At 55.9% G+C, this 22,788-nt stretch overlaps 1 protein-coding gene across 1 annotated transcript in view; it reads left to right on the top strand.

Moving 5' to 3' along the window:
* Positions 1-1,986: 1,986 nt before the first annotated feature.
* Padi1 (peptidyl arginine deiminase 1) overlaps positions 1,987-22,788 on the top strand; it is a 28,839-nt gene continuing 8,037 nt past the window's right edge. The window contains exons 1-11 of the mRNA XM_004637684.2: positions 1,987-2,078; positions 13,357-13,537; positions 14,146-14,218; positions 14,677-14,738; positions 15,377-15,494; positions 15,577-15,702; positions 16,610-16,782; positions 16,888-16,991; positions 17,793-17,916; positions 18,144-18,251; positions 19,529-19,680. Coding sequence (XP_004637741.1) covers positions 1,987-2,078; positions 13,357-13,537; positions 14,146-14,218; positions 14,677-14,738; positions 15,377-15,494; positions 15,577-15,702; positions 16,610-16,782; positions 16,888-16,991; positions 17,793-17,916; positions 18,144-18,251; positions 19,529-19,680 — 1,313 coding nt within the window. The remainder of the gene's footprint in view (positions 2,079-13,356; positions 13,538-14,145; positions 14,219-14,676; positions 14,739-15,376; positions 15,495-15,576; positions 15,703-16,609; positions 16,783-16,887; positions 16,992-17,792; positions 17,917-18,143; positions 18,252-19,528; positions 19,681-22,788) is intronic.

Here is a 22,788-nt window from a genome sequence, read left to right as displayed (position 1 = left end):
CCTCTCACCGCTTTGCTGTCACCCCTGGGACTGCGGCACCATCCTCCACACCTGGAAGACTGCAGGACCTCTTGGCACTGACCAACAGCACACACACTTTACCCAGTGAACTTTGCTTATTCACTTATGTGTTTAGGCATCTCCCCCTGGAATGTCAAGGTCATCAGGGCAGGGGTCAGAGTTTCTTTTGCTGGGTCTCTGGCACATAGTAGATGATGCCCAACAAACTCTTGTGAGATGAGTGAATGAAATCCTACAAAGCCCACAGCACTGGCTCAGAACCTGTGGCTCTGAGAAAGGAACTGACGCTCCTCAGTCCAACATTCTGAGCTCCTCCTGGTCACATTCCTTCCTCTCTGGCTGGTCAAGGGTGTGCATGAAGGCTGATTTCTGCCACCTCTGCACCTACAGTCACAGTGCAGTGAGTCAGGTGGACCCTGTGAAGGGCCTATCACTTATGAGCAGTGTGGCCCGAGGCCATTCTCTCAGATGTCAAGTGAGGACATGAGTGATAGTTGCCAGCACTCCTGGAAGGCTTTGTGCTAAGCCTCTCATGCAACACTTGTGTCTTCTCCACACTGACCCAATGCAACAGGTCCTACCGTTACAGCTGCCATCTTATACATGGGGAAACTGAGTCTTGGGGCCTACATAACTTGATGCCCATTGGTGGTTGTAAGAAGCAGAGCCAGGATTTGAACCCAGGCATGCCTGTCATCATCTCTGAAGACAGTTCTTTATGAACCAACCCACCTGCTGCCTGCCTTCCACTTTCCCATCAGCCCATCTATCCACCCATCCACCCACCCATCCATCCACCCACCCATCCACCCATCCATCCATTCTTCCACCCACCTATATATATATATATACATCCACTCTCCCATCCTCCCCTCTCCCATCCATTCATCCACCCACTCTCCCATCCATCCATCCATCCATCCATCCACTCACTCTTCCATCCATCCATCCACCTATCCATCCATCCATCTATCTACTCTCCCATCCATCCATCCATCCATCCATCCATCCATCCATCCACATATCCATCCATCTATCCACTCTCCCATTCATCCATTCTCCCATCCACCCACTCTCCCATCTGTTCATCCACCCACTCTCCCATCCATCCATCCATCCATCCATCCATCCATCCATCCATCCATCCATCCAGTCTTCTCTGGTGGAAACATGCTCATGTGTCATTTAGGAACCCACTTTTCACACTCCCTACTACATTCCCTATGAAAGGGATGGGTTTTTGTCAAGAAATGATATTAAATAACATAACTCAGGTCCTAGTTAATTGGGGCTGGGGAAGGTGAGCTGGAAGAGCCACCTGGTGTCATTTTGCTCTATCCATGGATAAACCTGGTGCCTCTAGGTGCCATGACCTTTGCAGCATTCAGATGTGTTGGCAGTAAGAAAAATCACTCCACAATGAACTTCAAAATCAACAGTAATCAAATAAGTGTCATTTTTGTATTTCCCACCTGGCTCCACAGTGCTTTATGTGCCACCTGACCTCAGCTTAGGAGATATGATCTGTCAACTGCTTAGCTGGCATGGGGCACATAGTCAGCCCTCAGAAATGCTAACTGCGTTGGTGTGGGTTCCACCAGCCAGAGTCGGTGGGCAGCAGCAATGCTACATGTGGGGTGGGGCAGCTGGGGAGCCAGGCTCCACCCTGGGCCCCCAGGGAAGCCCCCTCTTCCACTTGCCAGAGAGGCTAGAGAGCCTCCTCCCTCAGCCTCCAGGATTGACAGCCCAGGAAAGAGGAGGGCTGGGCGTGGAGCCAGGAGGTGGGGAGGAGGCTCAGGCAGGCTGACCAGGTTGCAGGGGGAAATTAAAAGGGAGGAGAAGCGCACCAGCCCGTCAGGACTCACACTCCCTCCTGGTGCCCGGGTGCCCGAGAGGAGCTGAGGAGTTGAGGCGTGCAGCCACTGGGTGCTGGAGCTGTCCTTGGAGGTGGGGAGCAGGGACAGGATGGCCCCAAGGAGAGCCGTGTCGCTGTCCCTGAAGAAGCCTACCTATGCAGTGTGTGTGGTGGGCACTGAGATGCTGGTGAACGTCCACAGGTGAGAGTCACAGGAAGTGCCCGGCTGGCTGCAGAGGGCTGCACTCTAACGGGGGACCTGAGGTGCTGGGGTTCTGTGCCAGGAACCAGTTGGGCTTGTTGGAGGCCGAGGACGTGGTAGGAGGCTGTTGGATAGCAGAGAAGGCAGAGCTGGCTGTGGAGCAGGAGGAAGGGACTTGGTGTCCCAGACTCCGGCTCCTGAGCACTGGGGCTAGCACACGGGCCTCCAGCCCCTGGACGAGGAAGGGCCCAGCCTCAGGGTTTAATTCTGTGACTGTAAGAAGCCAGCGTCAGGCATTGGATGCTGGACTGTGTCCTGACATCTGCAGGGAACTTGTGCGCAGCAGTGGGGCGACCTGTTCGAGGTGAGATGAGCACACGGGCTCCCTTCCATTCCTCCATCTCTCACCAACTCTTCATCTCTCTGTGGTGCATGCCAGCTTGATCCTGGCACCTGGACAGGGGAACTGGGGTGACTGGAATCAGGAGGGAGAGGCCGAGGGAAGACTCAATGACTTAATCTAAGAAGTGAGCCTGGAGCTGGGCCAGACACTTGGGCTTGGCCCAAGACCACGGTGGTGGCGGAGATGTGGAAATGGTGAGAGCTGTGGTCCTGACAACACGGGAGGAGGGCGGCCACGACAGCAGCTTCTCCTGTTGGCCCAAGTCTTCCTGCCCTGGCTCTGTCTAGATGGGAACTTGGGGAACTTGGCTCCGCCTCAGTGTCCTCACCTGGCCACTAAGGGAGCTAGACTTGACCCATTATGGATTCCATTCCTGTTGAACTAGATAGGCTGGACCCTCTGCAGATGCAGGCCCGAGGTGGGGGGTCCCCTCCATGAAGCTCTGGGGGGCCTGTGCCCAGTGGGACTGGAGCTCCCATCGCCCTCTTGGCTCTCAGCCCCTGTACTTGCCAAGCCTGGTGAGGGCTGAGCCCAGCTGTTCACCTGGCCTCAGGCTGAGCCTCGGCCACAGGTGCCTTCCCCTTCCTCCCCTGGGACCTTCACGGGGACGGAAAGCCAGGAAGCTCAGGCCTCAGGGCCAGACCGGGACTCTAAGGCAGTATCAGGGCTATCTGGCCAGAGGAGATGTGGTTTTCTCCTGCCCTTGTGACCCAGCACCATCAGATTTAGTGAGTGAAAATACAGAATGCCTAGTAAAGCTTGAATTTCAGACAAAATAAATAGTGTGTGTGTGTGTGTGTGTGTGTGTGTGCGCACACATGTGGTGCTGGAGACCGAAGCTAGGGGCAGTGTAAGCAGACATCCCAAACTGTACCTGGGGATCCTATATTATCACCCAGCACAGAGTAAGTGTCCTCGGGGTCCCACTTGCCTGATTCCAGGTCCTGCTCTCGTCCAAGACTGTGGTAGTTTCTGGAACGTACTTTGAGGATCTCAGGCCCTTTGCCATGTGGCTGGCTGAAGCCCACAGCTCTGATGGGGAGCTAGGAAATCTCAGTTCTGGTTTGAGTTCCGTCACTGGCTCACTGCCAAGTCCGTGGCCCTCTGGGCTGTACTTCTGATCCCTAAGAGATGAGCTGGGTCCCCTTTGTGGCTCAGCGTGGCGGTAAAGCCCCAGGCTCTGGAGTTGGACTGATTCACCTTTTCATTGTGCATGCCAGGCTGTGTGGCCTTGGGCAAGCTGCTGCCCTTCTCTGAGCCTGTTTCTGCCTGTGGAAAGTGGGGAGTAATAGCGCCGACCTTAAGGGATCTGGGCAAGAAGAGAGATTACACATGTATAGGGCCTGTTGGTGATGGGTGCCCTGGCAAGGGACGTTCTCCCAGCTCTGAGGGCTCAGGGCTGTCCCGGGTTCCTCTCCTGCAGGTCTGTTCTTTCTATATCACTCCTCGGAAATGGCAGGGGACAAGGACAGGGCAGGGCGTGTGTGTTAGGAGCACAGAGGTCACTGTGCAAATCTCCCTCATGGACACCAAAGTCCTCAGCACCTTGCAGAGCCCCCGGGCCAGTTGAGGACTCAGGAAGCAGCTTGTGTGGTGGCAGTGCAGCGGCGGTTCTCTGCCTGAGTCCGCAGCCAGAGCTGGGGTTTACTCTGCAGCGCTTGGGAGCCGCCCCCTGCTGGTGAGGGGTGTGCTTCATGGACACAGGACCAGGAGCTGGGCAGGCTCCGAGGAGCCTGAAGCGATGGCTCTGCTCGGTGATGGCCGATGAACTCAGGGCACCCCCACCCGTTTGCCAGGTGCCTGGCTCCAACCGAAGCCGAGCAAGGGGTTTCTAATTGGCCTTGCTGGTAGGAGCAGGGAAGCGGCCCAAAGGGGTGTGCAGGTCCCCTGAGCTGCCTGGACCCTGCGCCTTCTGGGAGACAGGTGCATGAGTTAACATCACAGGAAGTGACTCACCCCCTGGGGGCCACATGGCCTGGTGATTTGGAGAGATATTTGTGTTTGGGATAATTGTGCGGCCGGAGGTAACCCAGCCTAAGGAAGACTTGGGGCTCCCCTGATTCAGTGTATGCTACAGATTCTACTCCCATCACTCTGACCCTATACCCCAATGGGCTAGCTCCCCACTCTGAGCCTCTCCAATGGGCTAACTCCCCATCCTGAGTCCTCAACACCCCCCAGTGCTTCTTTCACTGGCTACCTCACTACCCCATTCCTTCTCCCAGTGGGCTAGCTCTCCACCCTGGGCCTCTCTCTCCAGTGGGCAAGCCCTCCACTCTGGCTCCCTGGATATTTTTTTTTTTTTTTTTTTTTTTTTTTTGGTGGAACCAGGGATTGAACTCAGGCCCTTGTGCTTGCCAAGCGCTTATTCTACTGAGCCATCTCCCTGGCCCCAAAACATGGCCACCTTTTATTATTATTATTATTTTATTTTATTTTTTATGGTACCAGTGGTCAAATTGAGGACGTTGACATCCTCCAGGAACCCTGGATTTTGTTAGATTGTCCTGGATGACTCTGTTCTTCCTGGGGTACTTCAAGTGGCCCCCAGAGGCTCAGGTCAATAAAGCAGGGCTGAGCACCATGGGAAATCCATTGCTGGTCTTGCATGCCCCCCCCCACCTGTTCAGAGCCCTGATTCAGGGCTCAAGGCTGGAAGCTGTGATGAATATTTGCTCTTCGGGGAAGAGGGGGCTGGCAGGGCAGGTGCTACGTCTTCCTCCTGCGTCTCTCCCAGGTCTTTCTCAGCCTGAAAAAAACACTAAGACACAACAGACTCCAGCGTGGAGAGTGGTGAAGATGGGGAACACAGGGACGGGGTGCCAGGGGGCCCTACTCAAGTCTCCCAGGGCCCCCCTGTTTTTTACAAACTGAGAACGGCACAGCAGAGATGTACAGCGCTTCCCTACTGTTTACATGGAGTAAATGAGCGATTTGCATGCAGAGCTACAATGATGACCCTTAATTGGGCTCCTCTGGAGATAATTATAGGAATTACAGGACTGGTGCTGACACTAATTCCTAATTCCCAGTGAGTGACAGACCGAGCAGCCTTGGCGCCAGGCTGGGACACCCTTTCCCCTTGCTCCATCCTGTGGTCAGAAGGTCATCTACATTTGGCAGCCCTGTTCCCAGCCAAAGTTTGAGGGCTCCTGGACAGCAGGAGGCTGGATGGGAACACCTCGGCTTCCACCTGCACAAGGCCCCCGGGTGTTGAATCTGGGTGTTCTCGGGATAGAAGATACGGGCACCAGGCAGGGGCTCAGAAGTTGGCACCTCGATGCCACAGGATGCCCCTGCTTCCCTGTGGCTTCCCATGCCAGTCTGTGGGTATCCCTTCATTTTGCCACCCCCTCCTCCTGTGGCCCTAGTCCCAGCCCCTTCCCATCCTTTTTGAACCAGATTCCCTGATCAGCCAGACAGCTCTTTGGCCCCTAGTAGGACAGTCCAGGTGCTAGGAGGGGCCTGCAGCCTCCTCCGATCCTGTCCCCTCCGCCACTCTCACTCTTCTCTGGGGCCACACATCTCTGTCAAGTCTTCCCTCCTAGAGAGGAGGCTGTGAGGAACTGCAAAGCCACACGGCCCTGGGGGAGCCCTAGCTGGGAGCAGAAAAGGCCGGTCCCAAAGGCCCCCACTCCAGGGTGCCCAGGACCCTGGGCCGGTGCTGAGGAGACTGCGCTTCCACTCATAGTGGCCCCAGAGCAGAGACCTTAGTCCCTGTGCGCAAGAGTCAGGGCCACCTGCAGCCCTGCTAGCAAGCACCTCCCTGTTCTTGTCGCCACAGTCCTGGTCACAGTCATGACCCTGCTGTGGGCCCTGTCCTTATCCCCTCAACCATAACTCTGGGTCTCTGGCCTGTGCTGGGTGAAGTGGGCACACAGGGCAGCAGTGGGCTAAGCCTGCCTGGCATCAAATTTTCTGGGCAAAATAAATCATAGGCTGGGGCATTTGGTCCCCAGGGAGGAGGAAGGCAGGCTTTCCCAGAGAGGCACCCCCGACAGAGTTCCACGACAGCCAACGTGAGGGTTGCTGCGAGCAGGAAGGATAACTCGTGGTCGTGACCTTGGGTTGGGATCAGGCTGGTCCGTGCAGGCTGTGTGACCTTGGGCCAGTCACTTAACCTCTCTGAACCTGTTTTCTCCCACGCTAGGTGGGGATGACATCACCTATTGTTTGTACCTGTGAAGCCGGCACCTTTATTTTCCCCACAGATGAGGAATTTCATAATCCACAGAACACAGGTGTGCTCTGGGGAGGCGAGAAGTGATTCATTCATACAGCTGGCTCTAAACTTGTGGTCATTTCTCTCAGGAGGTCCTGGTCTCTAGCCCCTCTCTGACTCTGCTGGGAAGGCCAGCGAGGGACAGCTGTCCCCTTGGGCCCCATGCTTGGGTGGGCAGGGTTCATTGGAAGGAAGGCCTGGCCAGCTGGGCCCTTCTCCTGGGCTCTCTGGGTGTGACTTTGAGAAGTGGCAGTGCACAAAGCACTCATGATCAATTGATTGGCATCTCATGATCGATTGATTGGCATCTCATGATCAATTGATTGGCATTGATTGGCACACAACCATATCCTGTGTGATGCAATACTTCTGAGAAAACATCAGCCAGTGACAACTTGGACCCCCACTTAGCAGCCAAAGAGACGCAGAGAGGTTGAGAGGCTTTTCTGAAGTCACACAGCACACAAATGCTGGGACTCAGATTAGAACTCAGATCTGCCTGATTCCCAGTTCTGTGAGCCCAAGCCCAAGAGAGCCCATCAAATGGGACTTTGCTGGGTTGGTGTGTAGGGGTGGCCAGGGGGACAGGACAGTGGATGAGCTTCCAGGTCAAACCCCAGCTCTGCCACTGTGGCCCTCGGAGACCACTGTCTGCATTTTAGTTCTGCTCTGTAAAGTAGGGGGGAAAATAATAATGTACCTGCCTGGGTGGAACCAGAGATGGAGTAAGGACTCTGGACCGCGTGGGCTTCCCAGAGGCTGGGCTGGTGGCCTTTCCTCCCTCCAGGCCTGGTGCCCAGGATGGCACACTGGATGGGGGGTGGGATGACAGTGCTGTGGGGCTGCCCGCCTCGTTGCCTGCTTCTGGCCTGGCCACCTGTGGAGCTGGCTGCACCAGAGGGACCTGCCAGGCTCTGCTGTGCTGTCTCTTCTGGGATCAGCCCATGAACCTTCAAGTCCAGGACACCCAGGTGTTGGCACAGCCCGGGGGCCTGGTGTGTGCCTCAGCCCAGTCATCCGGTTCTGCATTGCTCTGCCCCAGCAGGGGCAGTGCCTACCTGTGGCACAGGGCTCTGACAGCCCCCAAGGGCACCTTGGTCCCAGGTCCCCACACACACAGAAAAGTGGCTTTCTACCTGTGGGTCCCCACCCTGGGTCAGGTCTCCCCAGGTCCCTCCCAAGGAACTGAATTGAGGAGCTTGTGCTACATATTCTGACTTTTTTCTGTTTCCTTCCTATGTCCTGCTGGCCATTTCTCCTCTCTGGCCCGATGGGGTACTTTCAGGACACACAGGATATTGGTTAGGGAAGCCCATGAAAGAAGACAGACCCTCTGTTCCCTGTCCCCTCTGCCAGCTGTGGGACCAGAGGAAAGTTACTTAACCCACTTGAGAAAATGTCTTCATCTGAGAAATGGGGACAGTAACACCTTCCTGGGAGGACAAGTGAGACTGTGGATGTCGAAAGCCAGGTGCGTGCCTGGTGCGTAGCAGGTAGTACCTGGGGGGCATGCCACCCTGTGCCACAACCAGAGGCGGGCACGCACCTTGCCAAGGCAGTCAGGCCTGGGATTATGCTGATCTTACCATCTGCCCCGCCCTTGGCCACCTTTAGGAGATTCTTTAAGAACTGACTTTTGAAGCTCTGTAAGGGCGGGAACCAGGGCAATGTGAGTCAGTCTAGATTCAGGCCTGGGTGCCATGGGTCACTGTGAAGGCTCAAAGGGAAGCCCGCTCCAGGGCAGTGGGGAAGAAAGAGGGGTTCTGGTAGGAGTGGGTGGGCCACTGGGGCTCTGGGAAGACGCACAGTAATGGTGACACTGTGTGACCCTGGTAAAGGCTATGCTTGAAACCATCCTCTACTGGATCCCTCCCCAAGAGGGCTTTTTATTATATCCACTTCACAGAGGGCAGGGAGGCCCAGAGCAGTCGAGCAAGCAGATTGGAGCCCACGCTCCACACAGCCCTCAGGAGCCCCTCAGGAGGAGGTCCTTGAAAGGGCAGGCGGGTGCTCAATGCTGCTGTTAACACAGGTGACAGAGGGATGAGGACACCTCTGTGATCAGGATTAGGGTACTATTCTTTTAGGGGCACTTTTACATCTGCCACTGCCCTTCATCCTGAGTTTGGGGACAGCCAGGACTGCACCCCACGCCTGGGGACCTTACCATGAGACAACCCCCAAAGAAGACAGGGAGTGGTGCAGAGGGACCCAGGAGCATCGGTTGATAGCAGTAGGGGCTGACTCCCCTCCCCTGCACCTGTCTGTCACTTAATCAGTGGCTTCACCCACCGACCTGGAGACCCAGAATGTGGACCTGGTGCCAGCACCTTTGCCGAGTGCAGGCAGGGCCGGGTAGGTCGCCAAAGGAATGAGGATATGAGGCAGCAAAGGGCCCACCACACAGAACCTGACTCGCTCAGGTCCCACTGGGAAACACAGCCTGTCCTTCCTCTCCCTGCTGGGACATGCAGGCTCCTGAGCCTTAGGTGGGCGGAGCTACATCAGGCCCCGCCCAGTTCCAGGGTGGAGCCTGGTAGACTGTCTCCGGGCTCCACCCCTCTCCCATTGGCAAAGCAAAGGAGGTGCGAGGCACTAAGCGCCTTTGGGGTGAAGGGGCCAAATCTATACTGTAAGAGGCTGGGGAATTGTGTCGTGTCTTTACTTTCCTCTTCTTTCACTATTATTATTTCAACAAAGTCTCCAAATAGGGGGTTGTGTCTCCAGGGATTTAACTTAGAGGCATCAACTTTTGCCCAGAGATGGAGACTGGCCTGTCTGGCGGTGGCAACCATTGGGGGTGGAGCGAGGGCTCCCACAAGCTTTAAACCCTTCTGCCACTCCCTGGGTGACCTTTCAGATCCGTTTTCCCTCGGGATGCATGGGGCGGGCTCTGGAGCCAGGCAAACTGGGTTCCAGCCCCACTCCGCCACCCCTCCCTCTGCTCCCGACAACACCACTGTCCCTGTCTGTAATGCGTTCGTTGTGTCCTGAGATGACTCAGTGTCCTGGAGAGAAAGCGGCAGAAGTCGCTGTGCTCTCAAGGGGGAGTGTGATCGATGAATAAGTGAGGAGGCCGTGGGCTGGCATGAAGCTGGGGACAGGCAGCACGGGTTCGGGGTGTCACTAGTGACCTCTCTGAGAAGGAAGTGGAGGACCAGGTGTACTGCAGGGCTCTGTGAGCAGAATGCTCAGCACAGCAGACCGCAGACCTGGTGTGGCCCATGAGGATCTGGTAGTGATCCTGGGGGAGCAAAAGGTGGCTTGGAGGTACACAGAAGGGTTCCTGACCCAGAGAATTAGGGGTTAGGTCTTGACAAACCCATCCAAAGCAATGCATCGAGTACTCCTCCCCTACGGAGCCCAGCCTCTCTTAAACACGCTCAAAACCTTTCCTGGGGCTACTGTCAGCTAACCATGCCTGCTTTATTAGGAGCTGAGTGTCCTGTGTTGTGGCTACCACTCTGAAAGCAAAACACAGAACACTGGATGGGGACATTATCAGCCCTTGTAAAGTTGGGAAAGCTTAAGCTAAACCATCATAAATAAGTAGGGGACCATCTGGACTTTTAAGACAAAGACACTAAGCACTGAAAACACTTCCTAATTGTCTTACTGCATCCTACCATTATTTATGCATGGTGGAGTAGTTCTTTCCCACACACATTCCCCCAAACTCAGTTCAGTGGCTTTGGGGCTGGGAACTCCAAGCCCTGCAGAGTGGAATCATTTAAGCCACAAAAGCTGTGAAGGGTGGGTGGCTAGGGAGATGGCTCAGTAGAATAAGTGTTTCCCTGGCAAGTGCAGGGGTCTGAGTTCAATCCCTAGTTCCACCAAAAAAAAAAAGACAAGAAAAGCTTGTTGATTGTCCAGCCTTGAGTAAATGATTGGGAAACATTGATGCAAATGAACCTTAAATGTGTATTGGTCTACAACCATTGCATTGGGGTTAGCGCACACACACACACACACACACACACACACAAAGATGGCTTCCTCCCCCTCCCCCGTTATGATTCTGCAAAGAAGGCACTGAGGGAGTGACACTGGGCACGCTTTTTTCACTTTACTTGTGAATAGCAGCAGAAATATGACCCTGCATGCATGTCACAAGACAGATGTAGGGGCTGGTGAGATGGCTCAGTGGTCTAAAGCACCTACTTAGAACAAGCTTAGCAAAGCACAGGGACTGCGGTTCAATTCCCCAGCACATGCCAGCCAGCCCTGCCCCCTGGTGGGCTGAGCTGGCCACACACACACACACACACACACACACACATAAATAAAAAATTAAAAAAAAAATAAGACAGATGTAGTGATATTAAGTGGATTGGGAGAAAAATTAGTACATTGGGATGCAACGCACTTGCTAAGTAATTATCCAACTACCCCCAGTACAACCACAGTTGGCTACAGTGGCAATGAGTGAGCTATGTGGAATTTATGACACATTTTATAACAAAGAGCAACATATATAACATTATCACCTGTACACTGTGATACACATCACTTAGATCCACAAAATTTCTAATAGATACATACGCACATTTCCCCTTCACTGAGGGCCAGTGAGCGGACATCACTAGCTCATCTCTGCTTGGAGTTCAGGGGTTGGAGCCATGAGCGGGAACAGCAGAGCACACGGAGAAGCGGCCGGGGGAAAGAGAAGAATAAGCAGTGTGTCACATCCCCGTGGCCGGATGGAGACGTGTTTTGAGAAGGAAGAGGACAGATGATTAGCTGAACCAAGGGTCTCTGCTGATCAACAAGCCCAAGATGCCCAAGGACCCCTGGGTTTGCTTACAGAGCAATTTCAGTGGCAGGGTAGGGAGGGAAGCTTGACTGGAGGAAGATTTCAGAAGCCACAGGGACTGCAGGAACACACATCCACAGAGTGCTCCTGGAGAGGGCGCCAAAGAGATGGGGTGGGTGGTGAAGGGAGCCCTGGGTTTAGGACCCCTGGCGATTATAGCACATCTGCCTACTGGGTGCAGAATATGGAGAAAGGCAGAACTGGGCAGAGGCCTCGTCTTGGGCAAGCTCATCTCTCATCAGGAGGGCAGGCGTGAGGGCTGGGGAGATAGTTCAGCGGGCTAAGCACCTGCATAGGCAAGCACAGGGACCAGAGTTCAATCCCTCCTATCTATTGCATGGTGCGCCGGCCTGCCCCTGGGCCCACTCCCAGGAACGGGAGTGGTGGCGCACATCTGTAATCCCAGAGGTGCAGAGGCTGAAAACAAGGATCACTACGAGTCTGAGCCGTGGAGTGTGGAATGGTTTCCTGGAACAGTGTCGGGCCTTGGGGATTCAGAGACCACAAACACAGGACAGCCACAGCGGCACATGGGAGCAGGTGCTGGGGGGACCATGGTGGGAACTAAGCTAGGCCTCCACCAGGGGAAAGGTGAGATTGGAACAAGTATGGGTACTATTAGTTGGGAGTGGTGCGTGAAAGGAAGTCAGGATGAGCAGGTGGAGCCGGTTCAGTGTCCCAGGGCCACAGCCGCAGTGGGGCGGAGGCTTGGCGCCTTTGGCAGGGTAACAGGGAGCTGATGTCTGAGGGGTGCAGGCAGGGGAGTGGGATAACAACACTTGCTTGGCTGGGCTGTGGTATGGCTTCTCCAGAGGATTTAGTATCTGTGTAGGTTTTGGGGGGATTGAGGGGACAGTATAAAAGGACCCCTCCAGTGGCATCTTTGTAGTCAAGCAGAAGTCTGTAAATGGACCTGACCTTGGTGCTGACCCTTTGGAGGGACGTGTGGGTGACAGTGGAGAGCCTTGATATGCAAACCCTGACATGTATAGCAGACTCTCTTCCAGGTGTGGACTCCCCCTGGAGCCCCCAAACCACCTGGAGCCTGGCACAGAAGCTTCACGTGTACTGGGGGTCTGAAGGGCAAGATGCCACCCCAAGGCCCTGTTGCTAGGGTTTGGTGCCCTGTAGCCTGCATCTATGGAGTGCCTCCTCCCCTGCTGTGGTGGCAGCAGCTGGCTTCAAGAGGAGTGGGACAGAGGCCTAGCAGCTGGGGCCCAGGCAGACAGGAGCCTCTTGGTCTCCCCTGGAGCCCAGAGCTCTGGGGTGCCTGGTGGATGAAGTTGTATCGGGTCAGGGAGAGGGTGCACTGGACACTGCCAGTCAAGGGCTCTACCTTATACAGGGCAGACAGACCTGAGACCCCTGCAGGGGGTAAGGAAGTACAACCCCATTCATTTATTAATGCACAGAGTGTAGATCAGGCCCTGTGTAAGTCCTGAGGAGACAGCAGCGAGCAAGACTCCCTGTCCTGGTGGATCTGAGCTAGTGAGAGACAACGGACAGGACAAGGGAAAGGCTGAGGGGAGAAGACAGGTGCTGAGTGGCATGGTGGGGCCTGCTTGAGAAGGAGATGTTTAATCAGAGCCCTAAAGTTTGAGGTGGTGAGCTCTGGGGAAACTGAGGAACAGCCTCCTCTGTAAAGGAAACATCCGTACAAAGGCCCTGAGGCTACATAGCCTGCATCTTTGGGGGCCGATAGGAAGCTCAGAGTGGCTGAAGCCAAGAGAGACTTGGGGGTGGGCGCCTCTCAGGCAGTTGTTAAGGAGTAGCCTGGCCTGTCGCCCCACTGCGGCTGCCCCCCTGAGCCCTGGCTCTCTTCCTCTTCCTTCTCTGCCAGAGATGTGCCTAGGGGTGCCAAGACCTTCAGGGTCTCTGCAAGCTCTAAGGTGGAGGTCTTAATGGACTATGATTCCAGACGAGTGGCAGAACCCACAGGCAAAGCCCACTGGCCTCTGGATGCCAACGTGGATGTGGTCATATCCGTGGACACAGCCAGTAAGGAATTAAATGACCTCAAGGTAAGAGCTATTCCCTCATGGTGAGGGGCTGGGTCTCCCCTATACGACCCTGACCAATGGTGTGAGCCCCCATAGCTTCCCATGCCTGCATCACCTCCACATCCATACCACACAACATCTCCACAGGCACCCTAATCCACAGGATCCCCTCCCCCCTGCACCTACTGACACACAAGGGCACACGGGATCCCACAGAGATCTGAGGCTCTGGGTCTCCCCTCCAATTCAGGAGAGCCCTGGTTGATGCTGCAGTTTGCCCATACTCAGGCCCCAGAAGAAGCCCCCTCCCCGGCGTATACAGGGCCATGCCCCACAACCACACACCTCTCTCTGTGCCCCTGCGCATGTGCCTCCCATCCTCCTGTGGATACTGTCCCCTTAAGACCGTACCCCATACTCAGTGGCCCCACTTGTCCCATCACCCATCCTGCCAGGCCTCCTGGCTCCTCCAACTAGCTCAGGGCCAGGGTAGCACCAGCTTCCATCTGAGGAAGCCGGGCATCCCCTGCCACCAAGCAGGGCCGCAGACTAAGTGCCCCTTCCCTGCAGCTGCCCTCTCTGGGGAGTGACCTTGCCCTGTGAGCTCAGGGCTGACTTCATTCCCACAGGTGAAGGTGTCATATTTCAAGCAGCAGGAAGAGGATCCCTTGGGCCACAGTGTGCTCTACCTGACTGCCGTGGGTATGTCCTGTCCCTAGACTCTGCACAGGTGACTGGTAGAGAGGTGTGGTGGAGTGAGGGTGCCACGGGAACACAATGGCTGGGGCTGCAAGAGCCTGGAAAGTTTCTTGCTACTGACTAAGGTCTCCAGTACCAGTCTCCCTGGGCCCAGACGGGACCTGCAGGACCCAGTGTGACATTGTGGAAGCCACGTGGCCTGTCAGTTAGAAAGCCCTGGGCAGGCCACTTCAAGCATGACAGCACCCGGCTGTGGGACCTGGCTACCCCCAGTGGCCAGGGTTCAGGGCTACCAGCAACGGCAAATCATTCTAGAGCCAAAGGCCTGTGTCCCTCCTTGGTTAGAGACAGTCCCCAGGGCTGCACTCCTGGGCCTCAGCGGGGGGCAGAGAGGGGGCGGAGCTTGCCTGCCCTGGATGGGAGGGCTACGAGGACAGTGGCTGCTTCCTAACCCTTTCTAGATATTTCTCTCGATGTTGATGCCAGCCGCACAGGCAAGGTGAAAAGGCGCCGAGGGGACAAGGTGAGGCTCTCTGACCGCCCAGGGATCTCTCACAGCTGTTGTCACTGTGACACAAGTCCACGTTAGCCCACACCTCTGTGGCTGTGGGAAGACAGCGCCCCCCTCTGGTCTCTCCCGTGCTGACTGGATTGGAATCTGTCTTTTCCGCTTGGGGAACTGTGTTTGGACCCCTTAAACAGGGTGGGCACTTCATGCAATGTTGTTGAGCAACTGAATGAGCTCTTTCTGGTAGAGATGAGTGTAGTCAGCCCCAGTTAGAACATGAAAAGGGAAGAGGACAATGTGGTGGGGGGTGGGCTTGGGGCTTTATCCCAAAGAAGTACCTGGAAGATGGCCTGGGAGAGGTAGAAAGGAAGCACCCTAGAAAAGCAGCTTGGGTCACAAAGCTTTATAGACGAGGAGGGCAGAGCTGCCATGGGGGCCATGCATGCTGTTCATCAGACAAGGCTGGGGTGACTGTGGGTCTAGCACCCCCCTGAGGGCTCCAGTCGTCAAGCGTAGGACCCAGCTTTAAATCTAGGTAAACCCAGAACACCAAAGTCCCCCAGCCAGCCCAGCAAGCAGCCCAGGCTACACACAGCGCCCCTTCCTGCCACCCCTTGGTCCCACTGACCTCAGACGTTCTTGATTTGCTGCAGAAAACCTGGCGCTGGGGCCCCGAGGGCCACGGGGCCATTTTGCTGGTGAACTGCGACAAGGACAGCCGCGGGCCTGGGCAGCCTGATCTGTACAGCAGCCAGCCGGTGTCCCTGGATGGTAGTGACAGAGGTGCCAGGGTGGAGAGGGGGTCCTGCTGGAGGGGTGCGGGAAGGTTGCCTCAAGGGGGCCGCTCCCCCAGACCTGCAGGACATGTCCCCCATCGTGCTGACCTGCGACGGCCCTGATGAGCTCTTTGACAGACACGAGCTGATCCTGAGCGTGTCCTTGCCTGACTCCAGGAGGGTGCGGGTCTTCTGTGCTCAGGGTGAGTGGCTGGGGAGCCTCTTCGGTCCCCTCCTCCATCCTCCCTCCGATCCCGTTGGCCCTGTTCCTCCCACTGTCCCCCAGACTGTCACAGAAGCCTGCTAACAGCTTCTCTGTCTGCATTTTGGGCTCCCACAGTGGGCTCAGCCTCTGGTCCCCCCCCTTTTTTTTTGGCACAAGGTCTCACTATGTAGCTCAGCCTGGCCTTGAACTCACAGCGACCGCTCTGCCTCAGCCTCTTGAGTGCTGGGATTACAGGCGTGTGCCACCGTGCCTGACCTCTAGTCCCATTTTACAGGGAGGGAAACTGAGGCTCAGGTGAACAAGCTCACTGGCTTGTTAACCATTTGGGTTTGGGGGAAGTAGGTTTCCAACCAGGTGTCTTGGGGCCACAGCACCTCCTCTTTGACAACTGTGCAGGCAGCACTCTTGGTGCTGTCCCACCTTTCTCTGGTCCCCACCACCCCATCCGCTACATTGCCCAGGCTGGGCTCCACCCTGGGATCCTCCTGCCTTTGCCTCCCAGGTATGTACCTCCAGGCCCAGCGACTCCCTCACTTCTGGGGTTGAATAGTGTTCCATCTCAGAGGAGCACCACACCTCATACACTTTGTTTATCTTCATCCACGGAGAGGCAGTTGGGTGTGTTTTCACCTTCAGCACCGGGTGCTCTTTGTTCTTTATGCAGTTTAAAGTTTACCTTAGCCCATTCTAGGTAGAAGGAACTGAGGCACAGAGAGGTTGAGCCACTGAGCCAATGAAAAGACTTGGAGAGAAACCCAAGTAGCCCTAACCGAAAAGGCGACTCTAGCCCTGCGTTCCCGACGGTGGCTGTGTCATTGGCCTTGGTGGGTTCCCCCTCTTCCCCCAGTCGGTCCCAGCAAGGTCCTGACTGTGGTTTTCCCTAGGCGGAACTTCCATCTCTGACTACAAGCAGGTGCTCGGGCCCAGGCACCCGTCCTACCAGGTGGAGCGGCAGCCAGGGGAGCGGGAGATCAGATTCTGTGCCGAGGGCCTCGCCTTTCCGGACACTGAATTCCCAGGGCTGGTCTCCCTCAGCGTCAGCCTGATGGATACAGCGGTAGGCCAGTGCTGGTGCGGGGCATGGTGGCGAGGGGCTTGGGGGCCCCATCCATCTGGTGGGCTGCGGTCCCCATAAAGCCACTGAGTGCCCCTTTCTCCCCAGCCCCTGCCCGAGGTGCTTCTCTTCACAGACACTGTGACCTTCCGTGTGGCACCTTGGATCATGACCCCCAACACCCAGCCGCCCATAGAGCTATACGTGTGCAGGTGAGCCCCATCCCTGCCTCTGGCCCTGTCACCAGCTTGGTAAGGCGACCCTGGGGTGGCTGCAGAGCACAGCTGGGCACAGGACAGCAGCAGGTGGTCCAGGGGCCCTGCCCTGAGCAGCTAGGTTCTGGCCAGGGCCACAGGCTCAAGCTTCACCATCTTGTCCCCCACCTCGGTCCTGCCACACAGCCCAGAGCACATTAGATTTGGTCCAGGCAGCGGGGCCAGGCCCAGCTCAGGCTGCTATGGGCCATGGGAGGCTCAGTTCCTTCTGACCAGGCTATCCCAATGCCTGCTGGAGACAGGGACCCTACTTCCAGGGCCCACCAGGGTAAAGCCACCACCTGGTGCTAAGGTGCCTTCAGTGTCAGAGGTCAGACCCACGGAAAGGGCTGGGTCTGAGCAGGGCAGAAATGGAAGTTAGCAAAGGACACAGCCAGGCAGGCTGGTTCTGCCCGCCAGGCCTAGGTGCTTGCGGGTATTGACAAGGAAGCCCCCCTACTCCTGCAGGCTCCTCTCTGTCCCCACCCTGACCCTTGCTGAGGTCCTCTCCTCCCTGGAAGATGCAGCCCCAGGTCACCTCCACAGCCACCCCTGACCACCTGTCCTTACTGCCTGCACTGGACACGGGTCACAGATAGCTGGGACCCCCAGCTGTCCACTGTCCATCAGCCTGTGAGCCTCTCTTAAGACAGGGACTGTACCTGAAGCTCTGTATCCCAGGGGCTACACGGGGCCCAGCAGCCTGACTCAAGGTCATGGCTAGAGGTCATCATCACACTCCTTCTGTGTCTTTTGCAGTGTCACAGATGCACATGGCTCCAACGAGAAGTTTCTGGACGACATGGCTTACCTGGCACTGAAAGCCAACTGCAAGCTGGTCATCTGCCCCCGGGTGGAGAACCGCAATGACCGCTGGATCCAGGTGGGTGCCAAAAGGACTCTGCCGAAAGGACCCTGTCCTACAGTGAAGCTTGGGCATGGGGTACCACTGCTTCAGCCGCTGTAAGGAGCCAGGGACCCAGCCCTCTCCTGGGGGGGGGTCCTGGGGCCTCCCTGCTGCCCACCCCCAGGTCTTGGGGGGCCTGGTGCACCTAGTGCGGCACCCCCCCATGCTGTCAACCATCCTGCAGCTTTTTCTTCTCCCTGCAGGACGAGATGGAGTTTGGCTACATCGAGGTCCCTCACAAATCCTTCCCTGTGGTTTTTGACTCCCCCCGGAACAGAGGCCTGAGGGATTTCCCCTATAAGAAGATCCTGGTGTGTGGTACAGGACAGACATGGCGAAGATAGAAGGGCACAGGAGGCAGAGGGCCAGCAGTGGGAGTCAGCAGATGAGTGGCAGGGGTTGCAAACTAGATGCAAATTTTATGCAAATAAGCAAACTGTCCCATGGCCCCTCCCCTCTTCTGGGAGGGGCAGAACAGCAAAGTCCTAGGTAAGGGACCTGTTCCCAGCAAGAAATTATAGAGGAGGTCAAACTGCTTTTTTTGGGTGGGTAGGGGTGGATATGCATGCTTAATGAGCCCTCACAGCTTTTGTTTTTAAGGGCTGGCATCTGTCTTCAGACAGCAAATGTTTCCTGAACACCTACCTTGTGCCGGGCACTGTACTGCCTCCTATGCACAAGGCTGGGGAGGTGGCAGCTGCCATCGGACACTGAGCTCCAGGCACTGACCCCTAGATTTCCCTGGGGTCTTCTGTGCAATTACTAATACGTATGGTCATACGGTTGAGGAAACTGAGGTTCAGGGATGTCCAGGCCGTGCAGTGAGTCTGCGGTGGCCTCACTGTGCCAAAGCGGGCAGGCTCCCTCTGCAGCCCCTGCACTCACCACTAAGCTACACCGCCTTTCAAGGTGGGCACTGTCTGTGCCTATTTCTGACCCCCATGGGAGCTGGGACCCCACGACAGGGAAGTCCTAGAGCCCGGGGTTACACAGAGCGGGGACGTTCACCCCAGCCTGGAAGGGTCAGGTGACAGTGAACCCTGCAGGGTGAGTGCATCAACCAGGGGCAGTGGGGTGGGGACCAGGCTTGGCGGGCAGATTCCTGGGGATGTTTCACTGACTCCTGCTCCGGCCGCTGCTGCTTCTATCTCCTTTCTTTGTGTTTAGCTTGTTGCTATTTTCTGGCTTGAAATGGAGGCTGCAACTGTATCCTTCCTTTCTCCTAATGCCTGTGTTCGGGCCTCCGTGTCCCCTCTTCTTACTCCTGTCAGGCCCCTCCACTTTTCCTGTGCTGTATTTTTATTACCCTTCCCATCCATCGGTGTCCTAACTTCTGCTTGGATTTCCTCTTTGGTCACGGGTTCTTCAAACACAAGCCGCTTCATTTCCGGAGGGTCCCCAGCTGTCTCTGGGGTTGGGGCTTAAATTTACACTGCAGGCTGTCCAGAGGGCAGGGCGATGTGGGAGAGGGGCTCCAGGTGTTTTCCAGGTGTGGTGAGCCAGGGAGCGGAGTCCTCTTCTGGAGTCACCCTGCCTGCCCTAACTGACCCCTCCTGCCTGGGCCGGGATCTTGCTGGTCCTTCCCTAGGGCCCTGACTTTGGCTACGTGACCCGGAAGCTCCTCTTGTCTGGCGCCTCCAGCCTAGATTCCTTCGGCAACCTTGATGTCAGCCCGCCCGTGACAGTGGGCGACACGGAGTACCCCCTGGGCCGGATCCTCATCGGTGGCAGCTTCCCCAAGTGAGAGGCCAGCGGGGAGGGGACAGGGGCACATGGGGGTGATGGTAGCACCCACTCTGGAGGTCTGCTGGCCACCTTCACACATCAACACACAGTCTGAGAGGTGGGCTTACCTTCGTGTCTGATTCGAATCCTCTAGAGACTCAGACTCCTGAAATCTCAGATTTAAAAGGTTACAGAATCATAAGTGAGAACTAGAGACCCTGGCTCTTTAGGCCACCTAATTGCATGAGCTTAGTCACCAATGTTAAATACGTGCGTCGGGAGGCCCCAGAGAGAAGGCCAGATTCCTGGCTCTCTGGAGCTACGGCCGAGCTGCAGGGGTGACACGCCTGGCAGAGTGGGAGAAGGGCTTGGTGGTGTCTCCCACCAGGAAGCCAGGGTAGCTGCTGTCCTAACAACAGCTGGAAAGGTCCAGAGGTCACCCGGGCCCAGGACAGCTGGCTGAAGGTGAGTGAGTGGTTGGATGCTAGATGGCTTAGTGGGTCCCATCCCGGGCAGGGCACAAGGCACTTAGGGCTTAGTGCCCAGACAGGTGATGACATCAGCTACACCCCCCCAAATGGATCCACACCCTGCCTGGAGGTAAGGATGAGGGAATATTTCTCAGGATCCTGCTGCAAGCTCCAGGGGCCACCTGTCCATTTGTGAGGGGCTGGCATGGACCCTGGTTGTATCCAAACTTGCATGCCTGGCCCCAGTCGGCCTTGGATCCAGGGCCCAGGAGACTCGGGCAGCACTGGTGTTCGTGGTCTTGACGGACTTCGGTATTGCCGGCTTTCAGCTCTTAGTGTCCCTGGCTCAGCTTTGGTTTCTTTTGCTATTTGGAGCTAGAAATCATGACAAGGAACAAGTCTTTACCAGGTCTGGTGCTCGACACATGGGACAGGGAAACCTGGCTGCTCGTGAGGACTGGAGGAGTCAGGTTTACATGGACTGAACAGTGGGCTCGTGTAGGCTCCGCAGCTCTTTCACAGGACCCCAGGAGTTCTGCACACCGCAGTTCTGTTGTCACCAGGGTCTGCTGTTGATTTGATGACCTACACCTGCACAATGGGCTCCTCTTACAGAGATGGCAGAGGCACTGGCCATGGTCACCCCAGGAAGGCCATCTGTGGGTGGAGCTCAGGCATAGGGAGCAAGTGGGGGGTTCTGGGAAGCTTGGGGGAGGAGCCAGCAGCTTCTGAACACGTCCCTGGTGGAAACTGCCACATGGAGATCACTTGTGATGTACCATGGAGTCCTTCAGGCAGGCGACATAATTTACTGCCGTGCCATCCCTACTGGGGTAGGTTGATCCTGGTCTTTGTGTGACAGTTGGGGAGGCTGAGGCTAGGAAAGGGAAGCTGCATGTGGCTTCCTGGCACAGTTCAGGGCCCTCCTGCCCATGACGTCACCTCAAGAGGCAATCAGCAGCCTGGGGCTCTGGATCAGGATAGGAGAAGTTTCCTAGGTAACCAGGATGCTGAACTGGGTGGCCAGGCCTGGTGCCTGGGGAGGGAGGAGATGCCCACCTGCTCATGATTATGCCCGGACTGGGTCCTGCCCACACCCAGGGGCTGAAAGGCCTTGGGACCCTCAGATGGTCTTCCTGTAGCCTCATGGAAGGATGCATCAGTCCGGTGAGTCAGATAGGCTTGGGCTTGAGTCCTGGCTGTGCTATGTACCTGCCAAGTGATTTGGGAGCTTGCCACAGTGCCCAGCACATAGGAGGTGCTCAATTAATTCATTAAAAAAATATGTATGGTATGCCAGGCACAGTTGAAAGTGTTAGGGATATGTTCCTAAGCAGTGTAGTGCATTTTAAATAAGAAATGTATTTTATATCCCATGCCTCAGTTTTCTCCTCTGTAAAGTGGGCCTAATAAAAAAATCTCTGTAATAGTTATGTAAGATATAGATAGCTAGATAGATATAGGCATAGATATATCCCATAATCTGATAGCATGATGGAGGACAAGGAACTCATTAAATTGCCTTTCCAGGGCTTATGAAATGTTCAGTTTGCCTCCAGCCACGAAAGCAACATAAAGAACTGGGGGGGGGGGCAGTTTTATGACTACCTACTGTGTGGCCTGCACATGATGTGTTACTCAATTCTCTCACTTAATCCACCAGCCCTGTTGGGTCAGGACTGTTCCTAGCCTTGAGTTACAGGTGAAGGAGCTGAGGCTCAGACACATGCATCCCCTCCTGCACTCAGCTAAGATGCATTCAGTACATGCTTATCAGGACTTCCTATATGCCAGGCCTGGAGTCTGGCTAGGGATGCAGAGATGAGGAACCCGCCCTGGAGCTTGTAGTGTGATGAGGGAGACAGGCTTGCAATTTCTCCCCATGAGATCAGAGGCCCAGGCATCAGTGGAGGGAGCTCTGCACATGGGGACACTGACAGGTCAGCACCAGGTATGGCCCTGCAGGTGCAGGCTGGGTGCTTCTTGGCCGCCTGCAGCCATTGGTCAGGCCCAGGCGCTCCCCACCCCCAGCAGCCTGTGAACCCCGAGCAGCAGGTAAGAACGAGGGGGGAGGCCTCTCTGGGCACCCCAGGCTTCGCTGGCAGCTTCCTATCTAGGACCACACAGCATGTTAGTGGTCCAAGCAGAACCCAACTCTTCTGTCCTGTGGTCCCAAACTAAAACTTAGCACCCCAGGATGCTGTCCTGAGCCTTTTCCGCGACTTTTTCCTTTATTTTGTTTTGCCTCTTTGAGTCAGGGTCTCGCTGTGCAGTTCAGGTGGTCTTGAACTCACTTGGTAGCCCGGGCTGGTCTCAAACTTGCAGGGCTCCTCCGGCCTCAGCCTCCTGAGCGCTGGCATGACAGGTGTGTGCAACCATGCCCATCCTTTTCAGTGGCTTCTGGGCTCAGTAGTGAACAGAAACCTGTGCACGTTCTGGCAGGATGGACAGGCAGTTCACAAGCACAGCCAGCAAGTAAGTCGCATGCGCCTCTGACGAGCAGATGGAATGTGGATGCGTGAATGAACGCATGCAGTTTCTGCTGCGCTTCAACGTCTTTGGCCAGAGAGCAGGCACAGCGCGGAGATAAGGTTTAAGTGAGGTAACCCGGCTAAAGCACTATCTGCCTGGCACACAATAATTTTTTGCCTAC

The sequence above is a fragment of the Octodon degus genome, unplaced genomic scaffold (genome assembly GCF_000260255.1).
Source record: "Octodon degus isolate 3935 unplaced genomic scaffold, OctDeg1.0 scaffold00092, whole genome shotgun sequence".
Classification (NCBI taxonomy): domain Eukaryota; kingdom Metazoa; phylum Chordata; class Mammalia; order Rodentia; family Octodontidae; genus Octodon; species Octodon degus.
This window is presented reverse-complemented; position numbering and strand designations above follow the sequence as displayed.